The 23,985-nt window shown below is 37.1% G+C and overlaps 1 protein-coding gene across 1 annotated transcript; it reads right to left on the bottom strand.

Moving 5' to 3' along the window:
* Nucleotides 1-72: 72 nt before the first annotated feature.
* On the bottom strand, nt 73-23,911 carry LOC127620715 (interleukin-1 receptor-associated kinase 1-like). The gene is made up of 14 exons (XM_052093916.1): nt 23,644-23,911; nt 21,685-21,852; nt 17,204-17,317; nt 16,963-17,045; nt 13,297-13,482; nt 10,475-10,539; nt 9,959-10,073; nt 9,255-9,367; nt 4,794-5,001; nt 4,119-4,187; nt 3,799-4,023; nt 3,247-3,691; nt 3,006-3,122; nt 73-2,427 (listed from the first exon to the last, which is right to left on the bottom strand). The coding sequence occupies exons 1-14, from the start codon at nt 23,753-23,755 to the stop codon at nt 2,330-2,332; spliced, it is 2,118 nt and encodes a 705-aa protein (XP_051949876.1). The 5' UTR covers nt 23,756-23,911; the 3' UTR covers nt 73-2,329.
* Between the last annotated feature and the right edge of the window lie 74 nt (nt 23,912-23,985).

The raw sequence follows: 23,985 nt of genomic DNA, 5'->3' as shown, positions 1-23,985 counted from the left end.
GAAAAATTAAAAAATAATTGGGACAAAAGAAGAAATTTAATTCTAAACGTTAGTAAATTTCTATGCCTTTATGAAAACATAAACTTAAACAACAAAGCAGTTATTTAGTTATTGCTGTAGTTTAATACAATCAACAATTTTTTTTAAACAAAATAACAAACATTTCATATTCTCAAATGTTACATTTCTGAAAATGTGCATGACAAAGGTTAAAAACCTATTTAAATATATAAATGTACCAGAGGTAGACCGATATATCGGTTTTACCGATTAATCAGTGCCGATAGTTGCTTTATGAAACAATCAGTTATCAGCAAAATCTATGCCGATAGTTGCCAATGTTTTTTTTATACACTGTGGCCAGCGCTGGAGGATTCTACAGTTCTTATAACAGCAGCAATGGTGAAATAAAAACAATCACTGTCACCTCGTGGAGATTTACTGTATCTAAATCTTTAATCACTGAGAAAATTCATCTATATTTTTATCCTCACTATAATGCATATCTTGTTATTTTGATAGTGTGCAAGGTCATACAAAGGAAAATGTGAGTATTCTGTGTTTTTCGGTTTGCAAGCCTAAACCTTTTACCTCCAAACATAACAATGGTCATTATGGCTAAAGTTACATTTTCGTTTCATCAGACCAGAGGACATTTCTCCAAAAAGTAAGATCTTTGTCCCCATGTGCACTTGCAAACTGGCTTTTTATGGCGGTTTTGGAGCAGTAGCTTCTTCCTTACTGAGCAGCCTTTCAGGTTATGTCGATATAAGACTAGTTTTACTGTGGATATAGATACTCGTCTACCCGTTTCCTCCAGCATCTTCACAAGGTTTTTTGCTGTTGCTCACGGTTTGATTTGCACTTTTCGCACCAAACTACATTAATTTCTAGGAGACAGAATGCGTCTCCCTCCTGAGCAGTATGATGCTGCGTGGTCTCATGGTGTTTATACTTGTGTACTATTGTTTTTACAGATGAATGTGGTACCTTCAGGCATTTGGAAATTGCTCCCAAGGATGAACCAGACTTTTGGAGGTTCTCAATTTTTCTTCTGAGGTCTTGGCTGATTTATTTAGATTTTTCCATGATGTCAAGCAAAGAGGCACTGTGTTTGAAGGTAGGCCTTAAAATACATCCACAGGTACACCTATTCAGTACACTCGCTATCAGAAGCTAATTGTCTAAAGGCTTGACATAATTTTCTGGAATTTTCCAAGCTGCTTAAAGGCACAGTTAAGTTAGTGTATGTAAACTTCTGACCCACCGGAATTGTGATATAGTCAAATAAAAGTGAAACAATCTCTGTAAATAATTGGAAAATGTACTTGTGTCTTGCAAAAAGTAGATGTCCAAAACTAAAGCTTGCTAATATGAAATCTGTGGAGTGGTTAAAAAAAATGTATTTGAATAACTTCAACCTAAGTGTTTTTAAACTTCTAAACCTCAACTGTGTGTACACGTACACACACACACACACACACACACACACACACACACACACACACACACACACACACACACACACACACACACACACACACACACCTGGTGAATGTATGGGCTAAAAAAAAAGAGGATCATTTCAAAATAAGTGTCCCTGGTGGGTTTAAGGTTTGATTATGGTTAAAAGTCCCACGTGATGCACCAAATCTTAATTTTTTTTGTCTGGTTATTATTGGAATTTTAGTGAATCTGGGAATTCATTTATTTTGTAGCCTCTAAGTCTGCGTCATAGTAATGAAAGAATAAGAAGTTTTTGCTAACATTCTATAAATTTATTTAAAAACTATCGACTAATTAATCGGTTATCTGCCTTTTACACCACCTCAGCTATTGTTATCGGCAAAATCCAATATCGGTCAACCTCTTAAGTGTACCACCGGTTAGTCCCTTACAAACAGGATAGTTATTAATGTTAAATAGTACTCTCATACATGTAGGTGTTTTTGCCATAATCCATAAACATGACTTTTTCACCAAGTCTCTGAGAACAAAGCCCAAAAAACCACCAGACATCAGATCGCCAAAATAACAGGCGTATAATTATAAATGAGACACTACCTCTGTCTCTGACCTGTCAGTAATGTACAGTTACACAGCTTGCACTTGCTTGCTATTACCATACCACGTTTTACCAGTTTCTATTAAAAAAATAAAAAGTAGCGTAATTCTCCAGCATTGGCAGATATGAGGTATTTACGAAAGTCTTTTTTTTTCTACCATTGCCGTAAACAAGTGTACCACAAAGAAATTCCTAGAATTTATAAATATTTCGTGAAAATATGTTTGTGTGTGCTTTTCTTTCTGGACCAGACAAGTTCTGGTCTTATACTGCAGTAGGTGACTGTACATGGGTTTCAGAGGTCTCACTTGCAAACTCATCACTCTCTTCTGGCTCCCTTGTTTGAGTGTTTATCCCTCTATCTACAAAACAATGAAAAAGGATAAGTGCATTATTTAAAATGAAAAAAACACAAGTAAACTTCCACAAGTAAAACAGCAATTATGTTAATACATTTGGGTATTTTGGACCGATATATCGGTTTTACAGATTGATCGGTGCCAATAGTAGTTTTTAGGAACTATAAAATTTGGCAAAAATCAACAGCGATAGTTTTTTCATCATGTCTACAACTTCATATCTTGTGAATGATAATAAAAAAACAATTAAAAAAAAAACATATGTTGAAATATATATATATATATTTATATGGATTTTGGTTGCACAGTTTACCACATTTGGGATTTTATTAATTTTGTACTCTTGTAGCCTTCATGTCTGTGCCTGTTATAGTAAGGAAAGACTAAGAGATTATTATAACATGCTATAAATCGATTTTAAAAACTATCAGCCGATTAATCGGTTATCAGCTTTTCCACGATCTTTGTTATCGGTATTGGCAAAATTCAAACAACCGGTCGACCTCTATCATCTGCGTTTATATCAATTCATTTGCTTTTGTTTTATTTAGATTCTTAACAAGAGTTGATTCGGCACTTACATGAGTCACCTGATGATAGCAGATCAGAAGTCAGAATTCTGCCCTCTTCATAAAGGTCCATCTTCTGGACAAGTCGCTGTCTCACAGGATTAATAAAAACTTCCTGATCAGAGATTTCTGTAAATAACCAGACAGATAATGAGAGAGGGACAACAAAAGGAAGCATACAGGGTTGTAATACCCTTTATAGATTTCTGATTTTCCTAATCAATCAGAATTTGTTTGCTAGGAATCTAATTACCTTTATTTGAATTGGACTGTGAGGGGTCATCAACTAAAGAACCAGTTGATTTAGTGCCCGGAATTTCACAGGACCTACAAGATGACTGCTCAGATCTGCTATCGTGACTTGTTAAGTACTGAGAGAAGCCTTGACTCTCATCCGATTCACATGGTATTCCACAGGACAGTGAACCCCACGAATCAGCATTCCACTCTGACTCTGAAAGGTCAGTCTGGGTCACTACAGAGGTCAAAGTAGGAAAGCCAGGATTGTGAATGTAGGGGTAAGTGTTCTCTTGAGGGCGGAGTTTAGAAAATTGATTGGCAAGAGAGTCCAGGGTGCAACTGTCAGAGCGCAGAGGCTCAGGGGTGGATGGATGTAATGATACAGGAGACATTCTGACCATAGTTGATCTGCAAGAGGTCTTCAACACTGAATCCACCTCTTGAAGTTCTTTGAACACCTGTGAGACACAAAAAAACCCCCAATGTTTTAAAGCAATTTCAATGGACACTTTGGCCCACTTATAATATTATAATATAATGGGCCTATAACTTTAGATTCTCTTACTTCAGTCATTCGAGGTCTCTTCTTTCTACGTCGGTCTAAACATTGACATGCCATTTGAGTGATTTCCATTGAACCATAAAGGGCAGATGTGTCTTTAGTCATCAATCGAGGATCCAGATGTTTCCTGCAGATGTTCTCTGCTGCTTGAGAAGAGGACTTCTCCCGTGAGTGCTTCCCTCTGCTGAAACTGCTTCCATCATCCTCCATCAATGTTACCAGATCTTTCTATCAGAAATAAGAGGTTTACAACCACCAGCCATTAGCACTTACACTTTATAATGTGAGACTATGTGACTTGACAAGATTCCACATCTCCTCACCAAGTAAATAGTTTTGGAATGGACATCACACTCAAGAGCCCTTCGGCCAGAAAGTATCTCTAACAAAACCTGTGGTACAGGAAAAACAGAGCATCTGTTTACAAAAATGAACAAATAAAAGATTTTATCAAAAATATAACATAAAAGAAAATATAACCATCATACTATTTATCATCACGCATCTTGAAGCTTGAAGGTTTATAATGTAGAATAATAAATTGTGTTTGTATAGCACCTTTCATACATCAAATGCAGCTCAAGGTGTTGCACGTACCAGAAAATAAATACATTAAGAAAATTATTGCAATAACAAAAAATAAGTAAAATAGAAAAAAGTGTAAATTCATAAAAAAGGAAATGGAATGTATGGAGAACAAATGCTAAATAAATACATATGGACAAAAACGTATATGCATGCAGACATATGTATTCTTCAATTGCTAATTTAAACAAATATGGCTTTAGATGTTTTTAAAAATGTCAATCCTTGAAGCCTGTCTAATTTCAATCAGTAAAAAAGCTCCAGATCAATGGCAAAACGGTTTACATGTAATGGTTTACATCACAGTATAAAGTAGAATACCTAAAACAGTGATTTGCACTATATTTTAACCTATTTACTCTTATTTTCTTTTTAAATTAAATTAAATCCCATTAAGGTATACATTTTCTTACCACTCCAAAGCTATAAACATCAATCTCCACGCTCAGATGTCCATCCTTCAAGTACTCTTCTGGGAGGTATGCAAGTGTTCCTCGTACCGTTGAAGTGTGAGCTACACTGGACGTCTTGCCCGGAGTTCTATTGGGGTTCTGACTTAAACGTGCCAATCCAAAGTCCCCCAGTTTGGGCTCCAGGTGATCCCCTAAAAGGACATTAGAACTGCAAAGGAAGAAACATGACTGGTTTGTAAGAGTTACCTGGTGGTAGCCTAATAGTTAATAATCTGAGGTTCTAACAAAGGTTTGAAAATACATACATACATACATACATATACATATATATATATATATTTATATATTATGATATACAAATTTTTATGGAAAATAGTAAATAAACTGATCCAATAATAAAAGGTCCTTTTGACAGAGGACTACTCTTTCTTTCTTTTTTTAACAACGGACCAAATTACAGGTAAGCATGTCACACATTTGAATCTATTTTTTATTGTACACTGCCATAAAACAAATATATCATAAATAAAATAAATTCCTAAAATTTCTTGTGTCCGCGGTCCGTGGAAAATTACGCTTTCTGCCAGTCAATAATTTTGCATGTTTTCATAGTATTGTAGTTGTAGTGAATTATATAGGCATAATGCATTTTTATCCCATGTTGTTCATAACAGTTGTCAGTTGAGGGCGCTATTTTGCAGTTGTTTTTTTTAACAACCATTTCTGCTCTCAAGGCAAATCTTGGTATCTTTGGAGTTCGGGTTTTGGAAAGAGGGGGCGTATCTAATCCAATGGCTCAGTTTGGTGGAAGCAGAATGGCTTAAATCGCTTACAGCACCATTCAGCCACACATGAAACTCCTCTGCAGTATACACGATCAGCCACAAAATTAAAACCACCTGCCAAATGTTGTGTAGGTCCCCCTCGTGCCGCCAAAACAGCGCCAACCCGCATCTCAGAATAGCATTCTGAGATTATATTCTTCTATATACACCACAATTGTACAGAGTGGTTATCTGAGTTACCGTAGACTTTGTCAGATCAAACCAGTCTGGCCATTCTCTGTTGACCACTCCCTAGCGATGCATTTGAAGTATCTGATTTAGCCGTGTCAAATACACAGGTGGAGGCACAACCTCTGCTAATACACCTGTATGGTCTGTAGATGGATACAGCTCAATGGACAGAGCAGGTGCGACAAGTGGAAACAATTTGAATTCAGTATCGGATTTTACATCCCCACCCTTGAATTTACTATAGTAACACTAACTGTACTTTAGAGAGAAATAGATTGATAATAAATATCATATCACTACTCCAGGACAGCAGTGGCACTCGGCGCATGTGGCAGGTCATCCAGGCAATCACCAACTACAGGACAACATCAGTTGCCTGTGACAAAGATGCCTATCTTCCAGATGTGCTGAACATCTTCTACGCTCGGTTTGAAGCACAGAGTGGCGAGGAAGACCACCCCTCCTCTATTCTACGTAGAGTCAACCCACGGAAGGCTGCTGGACCAGACAACATTCCTGGCAGAGTGCTCAGAGGATGTGCAGACCAACTTGCAGATGTTCCTACCAACATCTTCAACATCTCTCTGAGCCGTCGTTCCAACGTGCTTCAAGGCCACCACCATCGTCCGTCTTCAGTGTCCTGCCTCAACGACTACCGTCCCGTCGCACTCACACCCATCATCATGAAGTGCTTCGAGAGGCTCGTAGACTACATTAAGACCCAGCTTCCTCCCTCACTAGACCCACTGCAGTTTGTGTATCGTCCCAACCGTTCAACAGACGACACCATCGCCACCACCCTCCAACTGGCCCTCACCCACCTCGATAAAAAGGACTCATACGTTTGAATGCTGTTCATAGATTTCAGCACAGCATTCAACACAATCATTCCTCAGCACCCGATTGGAAAGCTGAACCTACTGGGCCTGAACACCTCCCTTTGCAACTGGATCCTGGACTTCCTGACTGGGAGACCTCAGTCAGTCCGGATCAGGAACAGCATCTCCACCACCACCACACTGAGCACTGGGGCCCCCCAGGGCTGTGTGCTCAGTCCACTGCTGTACACTCTGCTGACTCACGACTGTGCAGCAATGCACAGCTCGAACCACATCATTAAGTTCGCCAATGACACGACCGTGGTGGGTCTCATCAGCAAGAATGACAAGTCAGCATACAGAGAGGAGGTGCAGCGGCTAACGGACTGGTGTAGAGCAAACAACCTGTCTCTGAATGTGGACAAAACAAAAGAGATGGTTGTTGACTTTAGGAGAGCACATAGTGACCACTCTCCTCTGAACATCTACGGCTCCTCTGTGGAGATCGTCAAGAGCACCAAATTCCTTGGTGTTCACCTGGCGGAGAACCTCAACTGGTCCCTCAGCACCAGCTCCATTACCAAGAAAGCCCAGCAGTGTCTCTACTTTCTTTGTAGTTTGAGAAAAGCACATCTCCTACCCCCATCCTCACTACATTCTATAGAGGGACTATTGAGAGCATCCTGAGCAGCTGCATCACTGCCTGGTTTGGGACTTGCACCGTTTCGGACCGCAAAGCCCTGCAGAGGATAGTGAGGTCAGCTGAGAAGATCATCGGGGTCTCTCTTCCCTCCATCAAAGACATTTACACAAAACACTGCATCTGCAAAACAACCAGTATTGTGGACGACCCCACACACCCCTCACACAAACTCTTCACACTCCTGCCAACTCTGCCACACTCCAAGCATTCGGGCCCTCACAGCCAGACTGTGTAACAGCTTCTTCCCCAAGCCATCAGACTCCTCAATACTCATAGACTGCACTTGACACACACACACACCTGTACACCATCCAACTTTTGCACATGTCCAGAGTGGCACTTTAATTCATTTTCACTTATACCTGGCTGCTACCTCAATAACTGCTATGTCCATAGAACACTATTTCATAGTATGTTATGTTTACATTTAGCATTCTTAGAAAGTGTCATCTTTTTGCACTACTCCGATTACAAACGTGTACTGGTCTCTTACTGTGCCTATTCTCCTGTTCCTTTTAGTCATTTATTGTTCCATCTCATACTTTTTTTGCACACGTTTGCACGTGCATTTTATGTAGAAATGTTATTTAGTCTGTGTAGACTCATGTACTATACAACGTAGTCTCATGTACTATACTAACTGTATATGGTTGAACGACAATAAAACAACTTGACTTGACTTTCTATATTAAATTTGTCATAGGCTACAGAGTGAGGGAATATAATACATTTGTGTTACAATTTATACATATTTATATTTTGTATTTATTGTTTTTACATGTGTTTAGAGTAGGTCTACAGTTTATAATTTAAGAAATGCCATAGTTTGTTTTATAGAAATCACGTTACATCTAAAAATGGTAGTGAAGAAGATCCATGCTTCCATGTGCTTACTATGGTCTTGTTACAAATACCATTGTTAAAACTATACAAAAAATAATTTAATGAACTTCACTTCAGAAGCTTAGATTTAACCACTAGAGTCACATGGGTTACTTCTATGCTACCTTTATATGCTTTTTAGAACTTAACATTTTTGGACCCCATTCACTTGCATTGTATGGACCCATAGAGCGGAGATATTCTTCTAAAAATTGTCATTTGTGTTCTGGAGTAGAAAGAAATTCATACACATCTGGGATGGTATAAGGGTGAGTAAATGGTGAGAGAATTTTCATTTTTGAGTTAACTATTCCTTTGAAAGGTGTAATAAGTAATTTCTTTAAATTCACTGTGAGGAGACCCTCTCTGTGTAGATTGAAACCACTTTTATAAGTTTTCTGATATGAATGGTGTCTTTATCACATGTTCATGCTTTTACACATGTTTCAAAATTACTATTAATTTCTTTATAAGTAAAACTTTTCAAATGAGAGAAAAAAAAAAAAAAAAAATCACACCTTTAATTAATCCCATCACAATCTAAAGGCACTTTGCAGTGATTGCAAGTTCTACAGATTTAATGGGTGCAATCAGCTGTACTCATGTCACAATAAAGGCATCGGTAGAGAATTAATTTGAGAAATGGAGTTGTGCGGTGGTATAAGTCAACATGTTTCCTACATTTCATGTAACAGCAGTGTAGATTCAAGCTTTTTGTTGGTTGGCTTCTTGGATAGAGCTTGTACTGGCGCATGATGTGATGTCAAGAATAGTCTCTTTGGGTAACCATGTATATAATTTTTATATTTGATTACATCATTCATAATGGCTCATGGGCCATTTTTTTTTTCTCATTTACAAGTACTTATGCAAATAAAATTATATTAGTGATTAGTTTGGTTCAACTATTCTAAGTGTCACTACATTCAGTCACTGTCAGTTGCTGCCACACACAGAATACTTGTGATTCAGAGAGCATTAAGGTAAACTTATAGAGACCAAATTTACATGTACAATGTTGGCATGTTCAACTTAAACTCACCTCTTGATATCTCCATGAATAAGCGCAGGTGAACAAGAATGCAGGTACTGGATAGCTCTGGCAGTGCCCAGTAAGATATTTACACGCTGTGGCCAAGAGAGGGCATTGCTGTCCTGAAAGACACAAGCATCGTGAATAACAGAGGCCCAGTGCCTGAAATGAATAGTTCACCCAAAAATGAACATTTTGTCATAAGTAACTCACTCTCATGTCAAACCTATTTGACTGTCCTGACTGAAAGGTAAAAGAAATTGAAACTTTTTCTATTAAAATGACAAAAAAAACGTGCCATAGTTGTCTGCATTTTCAAATGGAATGGGCTGTCACACTGACGTCAAATCAGGCGCAAAAAGTTTTTACGTGGCATTTCGTTTGTACGGGAACGCAAATGAGATTAGAAAGCCATTGCAAATGGGGCGATTTTCAGCGTTTCTCACACAGAGCTATTGTACAGATTCAGAAAACTTGGAATATACCACATAAATGATATATTATGGTACTTTTATGGTGCTTTTTTTGTACATTTTGGAGTTCGATAGGCCCTTCGCCAATCACTTTCACTTTATGTAAAAAGAACACTCAGAAAATTCTTCAAAACCTATTCGTTTTCCACGGATGAAAGAAACATGCAAGTAAACAATGACAATTTTCTTTCTTTTTTTCTTTATTTTTTTTGGTTAACTAATTCTTGTGTGATAACTTACCTCACAATGAAGCCGGTCTTCTAAAGAGCCATTTGGCATGTAAACATATATGATACAATAATTTTGTCCTTCTATACTGTAGCCAACAAGGTCCATTATGTTGGGATGTCTGTATCTGTGGGGTAAAAAAGCGCAAAAGTAACCTTAGTACTTGGTACTTTAGATTAAACTACATTTAACGAGAATATAACAGAGAAGGTAAGGAAGCATGAAACCGTTGGCTGAAGTGTCAGAAAAAATGACCTAATTAGGAGACTAAAGGATGACAACTAGCCACAAAAAAGTTTTGTAGGTTGGGCTGGAGACTTTCCGTTTTTTGGGTCATGATGTATGAGCAATCAAAATTTCAATTGGGCAAGTCCCTTTTGTGCCTCTGTAGAACAAACATAAATGAATCACAGACAGACTAAAAGAAGTTGATTAAGAAATAAAGGAAAAGGCAGATTTAAAGCACAAGGTGCAAGAGAAAGAAGCAAAAGCCACAAAATGAGAGTCTGGATGAAGAAAGTTTCTTACTGTGAGAGTTGCTCCACTTCTGTCCTGAAACTTTCCTTCAAGATATTCCAGGCCAAATGGCAGTCCTGATCAAAACATCAACAGGAAACAGAGACAGCAATTGAAATCTATTTGTTTTAGAAAACAGAGGAAATTCACTAAGAATTACATCTGCAGGCAGGATTAAATACTTGCATTTGCCATCTGCAATTCACTAGAGAAATTTAGCCAAATCAGGTAATGGTGCAAATACGGCCAAAATTAGGGCTGATCTGTAATTTGCACAGCACATTTCCCTAGCTTGCGGGTTAGTTCTAAATGCAGCGGACTACTGCGATTTGGAATGTGTTACTGGGACTGGACAGCATCACTTCACCATTATGATCCAGGCACCCGAATCAGCTTTTTAAAATGCTGAAATAGCACTTGACTAAATTGTGTCTGAAAATACGACCGGTTTTAACGTTCTTCTCCATCATTTGAAGATTTACTACTGTCAATCAGTTGAAAAAGTACATAAAATGAATGACAATGACACAACACTATAAGAGTGCATCTAACACCAGGATAAAGGAATGTTTTCGGTTCAATGAACCCTTTTCACATCCAGGTTTGGAATGCGGAAGTAAACGATAGCAGGGTAAACTTTGTATAGCGGTGAATGGGAGACCACAGTTTTTTTTATTTACACGTTTGCTCCAACATTAAAAGAAAAAATCCAGAATTACACTAATGTTTAAATTCAATCGACTGCATTTGTAACAATGTTGATTACCCAAAAAAGTTTTTTTTCGAAAAAGGCAAAAATCTTGGTTACGATAAGAAACTTAAAATGGAAGTGAATGTGGCCAGTCCATAAACATTAAAATACACACTTTTCCGACAGTTTAGCTACAAGGCATAAACATTATTTGTGTTAACATGATTTTAATTGGATAAAATTGTTTACAGGTATTACATGGTTTTCAAGCATCAAGTCAAGTCATTTTTATTTGTAGCGCAGCATTCACAATACACGTCGTTTTAAAGCTGATTTACAGAAAACAAGTTGTTATGTCTTAAAGTCCCCATTGAGCAATTAAAAAAGCAATAAAACATTTTTTTTTTAAAAAAGTCATTAAAAGTTATGGCTTAAAATTTGAGGACCCCAGTGAGCAAGTCAAAGGCAACTTTGTCAAGAACGAAAAACTTCATATGATGTAAATTTGTTTGAGAGACATACTCCATGAGATGCAAGTTTGTGGAGAATAAAAACCTTGGGAGAAACCAGGGTCAGCTGTGGAACCCAGTTCCCCATTTTTATATAAATAAGGTACAAGCCCAAACAAGCAGCGAATTTACTGTTTGGAGAATAGGGACTTCACCCACAAGTGGTGAGCCAGGTGTGGGAGAGATACGGCCAAGCTGCCTTATCTCTTTGCATCACCCTAAAAAAAAGTACTGTCATCTGAACAGGTGTCAAATGCAAAACCGCATGTGCATGAAAGAAAACAATAGTTTTAAGATTTTAAACTTCAGCATTCAGTTTGTTTTATATCTGTATAGTGTCTAATACTGCTTTGGCAATGTACACTTAAGTTAATCTTGCCAATAAAGCTTAAAGGGGTCATGACATGAGAAACCAAATTTGCCTTGATCTTTTGGTATATAAGAGGTCTTTGTATCATTAAAACGTCCTGCAAGTTTAATATTTTAAGACGTCCTCCCCATTCTAAACGAATCATTTATTTAATCAAGCTCAAAATACAGCTCGTTCTGGATTCATGGTTAGAAGTGACGTGTCGGTTAGAAGTGACGTAACAGCGTTTGCATATGACCGCCTCCAGCACAAGATAACTACGATTTAAGCGCAAGACAACTACGCTCATTTCGTATCGCCGTGCGCCTCACAAGTGTTCAGTCGATGGACAGCGAGCTCTGACAGAGACTACTTGTGCACAGGAAAATTACGATGCCACACAGATGTGCTTGCGGTTCCTGGCTGTGGTCAAACAAAACCTCTGAATAAGCTGCCGAAAGATCCAGACGTCAGGGAAAAATGGATGCAGTTTATTTTTTGCGGACGTCCCAGTCACGGCAGTGTTAACTTAAGCGTTTGTTCTGTACATTTTAAGGATGACTGTTTTGAGAACAAATCTCAATATGATGCTGGCTTTGCCAGAAAACTGTTGCTCAAAGATAAGTCCGTGCCGACTATTCTGGGAACAACGACGACGCAAACTGTAAGTAATCTATTTTAAACTTTAAACTACTTTTTAAAGCGCAATTTCATTCATTATGAATAATCACAGTGTTTTTACTTAGTTTACTTGCATATTGTTCTGGCTGGGGCGTCAATAATTGATACATAGGCACTGACGTTAGCCAATCATAACAGTGGGCGTTAACACTGAAGTCTTAAATGGAAAACGCCCCCAAAACAGACTGTTTGAATCAGAGGATGAGAAACAGGGTGGGAAAAGGTCATAAATCACTAGATTTTAAAAGTTTTTCTTAAAAAAAAATATATTAATACTATAATTGCACCTAAGGGAACATAATAATACAATAAAAAAACCCATGTCATGACCCCTTTAATATGAACTGAATCTTTCCATTTGATCATATTATTAAAAAAGTCAACAGAAAAAATGCCAGAAGATTGTCCGCATATAAACATATACCTATATCAAAGATTTATACCTGTAAAAATGTTTCTAAATAACTCATCATCATGTACATTTAACATGTACATATTTTAATTTTTAAATAAATTATGACTAACCAATTTCTTGCAAGTTCTTTGAGAAAACAGATAAAGTAAATATCTTAATGATTATATATTACTGTTTGTTTTAAAGTACCTCTTTCAGCTTCTTCACGGCAAATTCAGTGTTTCTCATTGTAGCTCTGTACACGTGTCCAAAACCTCCCTCTCCAATCTGCTTGCACTTGGAAAAGTTGCATGTACCTTTCTGTATTTCCTCAATTGGCCAGTTCATCACATTAAAGGAAAGAGGCAGGGGGTCCTTACGGTTCTCGCATGGGCACTATAAACGAACATGAATGTGTCAGTGGATAAAGTGCAACAAAAACACTGTAAATGCTCATACAATTAGAAATGGCTGTGTATTAGAGGTGTAACGAGGTTCTACGGTTCGCCAACCACGGTTCGGTAAGGTTTGGTTCATCTCTAGTTTAATAATGCATCTGGATCATACAGTTTGGCGATGAAAATGAAGCACCAAATATACATGCGCAGTTGTAACCTCCGCTAATGCACCTGTATGTCTCTGTAGATGGACACGCTACACCTGTGTTTCACACAGGTCAAGTTTTCTTTTTACAGAGAAAAGCTGATTTATTAACTGTTAGTATGTTAATTCAGTTGATGATACCACAGTTCTGCACACGTTAGTTGGCAAAATGGCAAGCAGAGAAAACATCATTTAAGTCTGCTGTATGGGATGGGGGGGGGTAATGTTTCATCACCATGGTAAAGTTTTCCCAAACAACAACAGTAGCTACCGCCTGCAGCAAGGAGTACTTCTTTGCTCTATAAAAACAATAATAAAAAAAAGTATTATCAGACATCAAAAGCATTCAGGTAACACAATGAAACGAGTGCTCTACTTGCGATATGGTATTTACAAAAATCCGAGATAAACTAGAAAGATCGCAAAGGAAAAAATACTCTACAAGAAAGAAGATACAGCACAAAATGATGCATGCCACCTTCAATCGGACAATTGACCAAATCATAAACAAATTGAAAAACACTTAAGGGAGTAAGAAAGAGCAAAAGCGACAGTGGCGAATACAGCCTGCTAACTAACCGGGGCAATTCATTCAGTCAGTAATGCTTGTGATAAACAGTGAATCACCGGTGTCCTCTACAGCTGATCTCAGTAAGTTGTTATATTTGCCAACTTTGTTAGCTTTTCTTACACTCTTGTCATCATATTTTGTGCATTGATTTGTTCTGTGAGGGGATTTTTGACCAGCTACTCACGAAGTTTGGAAGATCGTGGCTATCTGTTAAGTAAAACGGTGGGATTCTCAATCAATATTTTTATAAGCTATGGAAAAAAATCCATATACAATCATCTGCTACACCAATGTTAATAATGATTCCACTGTAACAGTTTACAGAACTTAGCAAGTTAAGCCATAGCTCATACAATATAATGTAATTACATTACCTGTCATCTTTAGCGTAGATGTCATCTCTGACAATCTTGAGCAATGTAATAACAATGGATTGCATTAATACATATGTGTAAATATGTCCTCAAAAACAAGAGTACAAGCTGTTTACAAACACACTGTGATGCACCATGTTTGTTTATGTTTGAGGTAGTCAAATGAACCATCCACGTAGACAGTAACCAGTTACGTCACCGTTATGCTCTCAAGGTCAGTGGAAAATTGAGGCCAGTTTACAATAGGCTCCAGATTGCCCCGGCCATGAACCAGCGGAGCACAGGTTCGGCACGAGAACCATCACAATTTTGGTGGAAAAGGGCCAACAGACACACTCCCTTCCGTCTTAAGTTAGTTCGGACAGACATGAAACAAGAACTAAAGCCCTTGGGGCGTTCATAGCCAAAGTTATGTTGCCCTTACGCCATCGATGAAGATGTGGGATTTCCGCGTATGACTAAAATCCTTGAGTCGCATTATGACATACGTTCTCGTATTCACTTTAATAGCAAGTTTATTTTCTCTATAGTGAATATACATTGAGTTTGAAATGCACTTTATGTTGATGCATGTCACGTCATAATGCATGTATTAAGTTAAAATGTTGAGCTAGTAATTAGAGAAAGTTTTTTTTATTTTAGTTAAGGACCCTAACAAAAATTAAACATAGTTTTACTATAGTAATCTTGTAGTAACCATGACTGTAATAGCAAGGACTGTTGTCGCCATGGTTTTCTTAGCAGAAATCATGGTTTTGATAGAATTAACTGTTTTTTTACAACAGTAATACTGTAGTTTATGTAATAAACTGCCCCTTTTCAGGATACCATATTTTACCTGCGTGAACGTGCCTTAGGCATGCTGCATGGAGGCATGAGGACTGCAGATGTGGCCAGGGAAATAAATTGCAATGCACTACAGGGGTCATCCTTACAGCTGGTCATCCTTGCAGTGGCAGACCACGTGTAACAACACCTGCACAGGATCGGTACATCTTAATATCACACCTGCAGGACAGGTACAAGATAGCAACCACAACAGCCCGAGTTACACCAGGAACACACAATCCCTCCATCAGTGCTCAGACTGACCACAATAGGCTGAGAGAGGCTGAACTGAGGGCTTGTAGGCCTGTTGTAAGGCAAACATCACCGGCAACAACATCGCCTATGGGCACAAACCCACCTTCTCTGGACCAGACAGGACTGGCAAAAAGTGCTCTTCATTGACGAGTCGTAGTTTTGTCTCACCCGGGGTGATGGTTGGACTCGGGTTTATCATCGGAGGAATGAGCGTTACACCGAGGCCTGTCCTCTGGAGTGGGATCGATTTGGAGGTGGAGGGTCCGTCATGGTCTGGGGCGGTGTGTCACAGTATCATCGGACTGAGCTTGTTGTCATTGCAGGCAATCTCAATGCTGTGCATTACAGGGAAGACATCCTCCTCCCTCATGTGGTACCCTTCTTACAGGCTCATCCTGATATGACCCTCCAGCATGACAATGCCACCAGCCATACTGCTCTTTCTGTGTGTGATTTCCTGTGAGACAGGAATGTCAGTGTTGTGCCATGGCCAGCGAAGAGCCAGGATCTCAATCCCATTGAGCACATCTGGGACCTGTTGGATCGGAGGGTGAAGGCTAGGGCCATTCCCCCAGAAATGTCTGGGGCTTGGCGGAAGAGTGGGGAAACATCTCACACCACGAACTGACAAATATGGTGCAGTCCATGAGGAGGAGATGCACTGCAGTACTTAATGCAGCTGGTGGCCACACCAGATACTGACTGTTACTTTTGATTTTGACAACTCCCCCTTTGTTCAGGGACACATTATCCCATTTCTGTTTGTCACACGTCTGTGAAACTTGTTCAGTTTATGTCTTTGTTGTTGAATCTTTTAATGTTCATATAAATATTTACACATGATAAGTTTGCTGAAAAAAAAAGCAGTTAAAAATGAGAGGACGATTCTTATTTTCTATAGTATTGTAACCATGACAGGAACCATGACAATTTTTTGGTTACTTTGATTTGACTACAAATACAATGTTTAAACTATGGTTACTGTAGTAAACCCAGGGTGATTTTTAGTGATGGCAAATCTCTTGAATTGTCTGTTACCAAATAGAATATTTTAACTATGGGTTTGGCAGTAATATATTTTTTTCCCCCCTGAACATAAAAAAACCAAATCATACTGAAACATGACGCTAAAAAGGCGCAACAGACTGAACCGTGAGACATTTGAACCGTTACACCCCTACTGTGTACTGACAGATCTAAAAATGTTTATTAAAAGTTCTGTCTTTATGAAATGAAATTAATCACCTCTTCTTCCTTATTAAGGACTCTTGAATAAATAGAATCCAGATCAGGGGGTGGAGGGCCAGGCTTGGGTAGTCGTCTGATTTCTAAAAAAAAACAAATTAGTATTTTAAAAGATGTAAAGGTTTAAAAGACATGACAGTCTGATTGGAAGTGGTGAAGTCAGTGACTAAGGCTAATAATATTTGACTGACTACAGTTTGACAGGTACAAACACTGTTTAAAACTCAAAATGACATGTTACCAGGCACAGGGAGAAGCTTTTCGACATAGATGTCTGTACTTGGTTGAGATATTGTAGATTGTGGTACTGTTGAAGAGTACTGTTGCACCAAGCGAGTCTGCTGAATACATATCCCTGTTGAAATGCACACAAAAGTACATTAGCAGATTTATTAAGTTCTTTACCGGTAGTGTCTGCACAAAACAAAATCAGATGGTACATACAAACTCTATATGTGTATTACACTTCTCTTATGAGGGGAATTCCCCTCTTACATGGATCATATGGGGGGATTTACAATACGCACACAATATTATACTAAAACATCTGAAATTTTAAAACAATCTCACCTAAAGCTCATGGGGAGGGCTACTTTTCTCAATTCTTACCTATTTTTTTTCAATTCTAATTATTTTTAAAGTATATAGCCTAATTATGACCCTTCTCTTCAGTCTTTTAAAATTACATTTATATTTTTGTTCTTGGTAGATAGCTTCAACAAATGGGCAGTTCACCAAAAGAAAATTCTGTTATAATTACTCACCCTCAAGCCCAGAGGTGCAAAAACCATATATGCAATGTATGTGATGCATAGGAGTGCCAAAAACTTGGAGACAATAAAGGGTGTGCCAATGTAGATAATGCATATATCCTTGAAAAGGGGTAGTTCCATGGAAGACAACAATATGAGGTCAAGCAATGATGACAGAATTTAGATTTTTGGGTGAACTATGCTTTTAAGTGTTCAAGTCTGTTCTCATCAGTTACATTAAAAATGGCCGTTTGAAGGTGCGATTTCAGACATTCAACTTTCACGAGAATTAGCCACACCCCTCTTTCCAAAACCCTACACTTAAAGATAGCAAATTAGCTTTAATGAGACCGACATAATGCAGAAACGGTTGTTAAAAACAACAGCAGCAAAATAGCACTCTCAGACTTAAAAATGGAGGTACGCCACAATAATATTTGCCGTTTACAGCGTCTAGTGCGGTCACAGAAACAGGTGGGATATCTTACTGCACTTATAACAGTGATATCTTTTAGAGAAGAGGGAAATTTTTGCATACCTTTCCATGAACAAATTTGTTTACAGCACCTTTAATGTTGACAAAATACATTGAAAATTTTAACAGATTAAATCCTGACAGAGAACCTTGCTGCTAAATAGTTATGATGCTTATTGAAAACAAATAATATGTATATTAAAGATATATATTATATAAAATATATTCAGATTATGTATTTTATTAATATTATAGCATTAATATTATTAGATTATTATTATTTTTGTATATTATCACATAATTGACTGATTCACATGCAGACGTCATATGTCAGATGGAGCTCTATAGAGATGGAGATGAGAGATGTAACAAAGAGTAGTTCTGGTTGCTTTACACAAAGCATCTTTGTTATTTCTGCATTTGTCAAACATGCTGTAATATAATGGAGCGCCACGATGTCACAAGGCAAAAACAGACTGTGAAAACTTTGCACTCTTGCAGAGTAGGCAGCCTTGTTGATTATAAGAGTGATAGTTTTATCACATTGCTTGCTTACAGAGACAGTATAACACCATTTGGGTGTCGAATTAACAAGTTTATGCAGGTTTATACATGTGTCAAATTTTAACTTAAGGAAATATTTGCTTCCTCCCTGTGTGTGCTCACACTTAACACAAGCATTCAATGAACTGTTGACAGCTGCACAAGAGCTTGATTTAAAAAAACAAATAAATAAATAAAAAGCATGTAGAAATTTCACACATTATAAACGTGGAACATCAGGGAATTATTAAAATTGTGCAAAATACCCGAAAATAATTTCAGGCCCTGGTACATATCAATGGCTATAATTAACCCTTTAAGCTCTGAGGGTGTTTTTTTAAGATTTCCTGTTACCGTGGCATACCCAAAACTAAAGGCTTATAAATCAAAAAGAAAAAAAATGTGTTTGATATCATATAAAACCTATGATATAGATTATGATTCTCAGCCTAAGAAACTGCTGAAAAATCACAAAATAATGAGTAAGAAAGTCAAAAGTCTTATTTTTCTTATTTGACATATCTCTGGGTGTAAATGAGGTGGCTCTGAAAAACTGCTTTTATTTAGTTCCCATTCACTTCAACTGTAAAATTGTGCTGATACGTCAAAGCAATCAAAAGTTATAGTAGGGGTGGGCGATATGACCAAATTCCTATATCACGATATGAGTAATTTTATATCATGATAAATATATATATCTCGATAAAATAAAATTAATTGTATTATATATTAAGCTGTGTCGCAATGTGTAATTTTGAGTACCGGTAATCCAGTCAGTGAATTAAATACTTTATAAAGGAAAACTTCATTTATTTTGAACTTGACAAACATAGCCAAAGTATTTTAGTCTGATGATGTGCAACAATTTTCTTATTTTTCTTTTATTATTATTATTATTATTGTTGTTGTTGTTTTTGTTATTATTATTATTGTTGTTGTTATTATTATTATTATGATTATTGTTATAACTTTCCTGAAGAAACTTAACATCTTCTCAAATCAATGCAGAAAGTAATTGTGTTTTTAATAAATTCTATAAAGAAAATCTAAAATATCTGAAGGAAAATATGGCTGGTTTGTTTCCTGATATCAAACATCATTCAAACCCACATAACATTGAGAGAAACCAGAATGAGTAACAGTATGATCTGTGCTTTTTCTCTCACAGGAGCACAAATGAATGGACTGGGATGACAACACTCGCACGCACTTCAGAATGCGTGCGCAACACTCGCACAAAACACCGTTGCGCATGTTTTGATGGGAGGCATGTTTGGAGCGTGGGACGAATGTCACAGAATTTTCTTTGATGGTGGCTAAAGCGAAATTTCATGCCGCAGAAGCATTCTAGACAAGCTTTTCATCTAATGACACGTGCAGCTGAAAATTGCGTTTCATTATTTCTATCAGTCTCATTTGAAGCCCTGACCACTGATATATACACCACGGAGGACGCACTTTTTCCTTCATAATCTCCTCTCATCTTCTCATTCAAATTAATCTGAAGAACAAGCAGTCCCCCCCGCCTTCCTCCATTTATCTGACAGAGTGTGTAATGCGTGTGTGTTATGTGCTGTACACATTTCTCATGTGGCAATTTTGCGTTAATGCGATAGAGACGATAATCCAAAATGTATACTGGTTGGTAAATTTCTACCGGTTTATCATGTATATCGCCTACCCCTAATTTATAACATTCCAAAAAGAATTCATCATAGTGTCCAGAAACATCTCCATACAAATATAACATGATAAATGTACATAATAACTACTTACACATGCAAACACTACAATGACTAAAGTTTGGTATAGCATGGAGACATGATATTAGTAATAAGATTTCACAGAATGAGTTTCATTCTGTGCCATTTGAGCCATGATTGAGTCGGTGTCATTTACTTGGCCACATCTCCTGGTTGCCATATGTAACATTGTGCTTTGTGTGGATTATCTAATGATCTATGCATCCTATTACCTTGGGTTTGGGCTCATTTGAAAGATAAGTTATAAGCGATAATGCGTCATATAAGCAACATCAACATAAATGCTAAAGATATATACTTAGCTATTACTCGCTATATTTTTGTCTTTGAGCAAAACAAAGAGCTGGTCGTAGTGTACTCTTTGAGAGCTTTCCAACAACATATGACACATGAATGTTTGATGTTTTTACTGATTACAATAATATGTAAAGAGCAGAATGATTAATACATTTCATAAAACACTTCTGATTTGTATGCTAATTTCAACTTAGTTTAGGTCGTAATGCCTACATGTATTGTAAAGTACAGCTTCTAAGCTTTGAAATGATACCTATTATGTGTTGGTCAAGACAGTAGTCATCAATATTCTGACAATTGTTTTTTCCTCGTGTGCCCATCGAGCTTAAAGGGTTACATATTATTAGCCTATATCACACATACTGTATGCAGTATATTGGCCATCCCATTCTCTAGTTATAGGTATGAGCCATTGAAAAACACTTATCCGTTGACTATTCATTGTTACCAACTTTGTTTAGTTTCAGAGGTGGAGCAAGTTATTGGATTCAATTGAAAGATTACAAAAACAAGTATTTTAACTTCCACTTGTGAATCATACACAATAAGAAAAGGAATATGTATTAAAGTGAATAGTGTCCATTTTTACTTCAAGATCTAGTCAAATTAGTTGTTTTTCTCTCAAGATATCAATGGAGAATGTCATTTGTAGTAGCTGTGCCCTAATGACAAGGGATATGCGAGACCTGACAAGATCATGCTTGTTTTCTTAATTCAGTTTTGAAATGAAGGTTGGGACTTGTCTATACAGTACCAGAGTTAAGTCCTCAATTGAAGTTATCAAGTGGGTTTTGAGGCTGGCAAAAAACCCACTCGATAAGCTATCTGGTTATGGTAGCTGTGGTGAAGAATATCTAGACAAGAAGTTACAATGAGATAAAAACTGACATACATTCAAGGATGATATCACGAGGTCTAAACCACTGCAGGTCCTCAAGAATCTTCAGAAGTTCTCCAACTGTCCCATTGCGACAGCCCCATTTGTGCATAAGTTCGTCTGTCCGTCTGCTGCTTTGCTCCAAAAGGCGCAGCTCAGTCTGATCAGATATTATCTGTGAAGCTGGATTGGAAATAAAAGCAGTTTAAGCACCCCTTACTAAGCTTTACCACTGTATTCACATTGTCCACCAAAATAAACATTTTACTACAGTAAAATCATAATAAATGACCTTTTACATTTGCAAAATTACAATTAACATTCTAAAAGCTTTCTGGCATTTTTAATCTCTTTTATTTCTTTTTAAATTACAATTTATTTATTTATTTAACGACAGTATTGGCTAACAACGAGTTGCCACAGTTTAACTGAATTAACAATTTGGCATGTTGGGTGAAAATTATGGTTACATAGTACATTTTTACAAAAGACAAAATACGTTTCTCAAACATGCCAAAACTTAAATCAACAACAAAAATAAAAATGTCTTGAATAAATGGACAGCATTCACGGACATACTCCAAATATAAAGCTAATAACTTTTCAAATAAATCTCAGTCCTCTCAACTGAGGAAAGGCATTGTGATTTAACCATAACTATGTAAAAGATAAAATCTCAGCATCTAAAATGTCATTATTTACTCTCATGTAAATCGATCATCAGGCCTGGTCAACATTCCTAAACCTTGGGTTAGCTTAACCCTTGTGCGACCTTGTTTTTTCTATCATTTTGGCTGTGTTAATGCCAGTGGCATACATTTTGCCAAAGGTGTGTATTTTTGGGGAATTTTGATATTTCAACCTCAGTTACAATAATACATCTATAATACACGGTGTACACAATAAAGTTACACATGTAAACAGGTAATGTTTTAGAAAAAAAATAAGTAAACTTGCACACTTTTAAACATTAAAAGTTCTATAAATTATTTATTTTTTTAGATTAAAACAGACCCCTGATGTAGAGATTGTTCAATGGAATAATAAATTAACAGGGAAGTAGAGATGGTAAAATACATTTATAGGATCAGCCTTTATTCAGTTTTTTAATGCCTGATAGAAAAGTATCTATCTTTGTAGAGCAATATAATACTTTAGGCAATTGCAGAATAGTCCCATTAGTCACTGATACACTTCAGAAAATTGAGTACACAACTATTTTCTGGGCTTTAAAAATACAACAACCAAATCAATGCAGAACATTGTATCTCAAAAGGAATACAATGTGGCCCCCCATGCACTACGTAAAGCCGATGTGGCCCCTTTACCAAAATAGTTGCCCACCCCTGTCCTATTGTCTGTTTGCTCTATTATAGGGCACAGCAGGCCAATTGAATAAATGATGCAGCTAAAATTGTATGGTTGTGTTGGTATGGACGTCAGAGTATGTTTTGTATGTGTGCATTGAGAAATGTGTGTGTGTGTGTGTGTGTGTGTAAACAACAGTGGCATTAAACTGGCATTTAAAGGGTTAAAATCCCGAAAATTTACGAAGATTTGGTAGTTATCAGGACTGCTGTTGGTTAAAAAAAAAAATCTAAGATAGTGAAAGTGGAAAATAATATTTATATCTAATATTTTTATGGCAGTTTTCTGACATGGAAGGTCCTCCGAGGAACATTTTTATTGACGCATAAGGGTAAATTAAATCAGATCCATAAACAAACAACTACCATTACAAAGATCGAGTAACTTTATTCACAATCTAAAATAAGTAAATAACCCATCGCTGTAATAAATGAACATTTAATAAAGTATTTCACACAATCTGAACGTTTAACCTCACATTTATTCAGACGGCTAAGCGAGTAAGCGGATGAGCTAATCAACACTTCCTCGCGCTAAGACGAATTAAATTAATATAAAACAATAAAACAACATTATCACACCTACGAATAAATATAGTAATCTTACCAAATAATATCCAGTCCGTGTGTGAAAACGAGTCCATAAGCCGTATAAAGTCACTCATAACAGATGCGGGTAAGTTGTACAGAAACTCGCTGTCAAACTCCGATCGAGACATTTTCAAAGACCTTGCGTGTTTTAGATGATTTTATTCTCTCTTTTTTTCCTTTCTGTGCAGTGTACTTTTAGTTTGTAAATCAGCCCTGCTATTGTTTTAAAGAGGGACTTTCCTGCTTGTGGCTGTCACCTGTGTCAGTTGTCTTTTTCACCGAAATTACGCATCGTACTATGGCAAAGGTTTTGAACATGAATATTAAATAGGTCGCGAGTCATCTCATTTAAAAATTA

Source organism: Xyrauchen texanus, chromosome 27, assembly GCF_025860055.1.
Source record: "Xyrauchen texanus isolate HMW12.3.18 chromosome 27, RBS_HiC_50CHRs, whole genome shotgun sequence".
NCBI lineage: Eukaryota > Metazoa > Chordata > Actinopteri > Cypriniformes > Catostomidae > Xyrauchen > Xyrauchen texanus.
The sequence above is the reverse complement of the archived record's forward strand: the minus strand, read 5'-3'. Positions and strand labels throughout refer to the sequence as shown.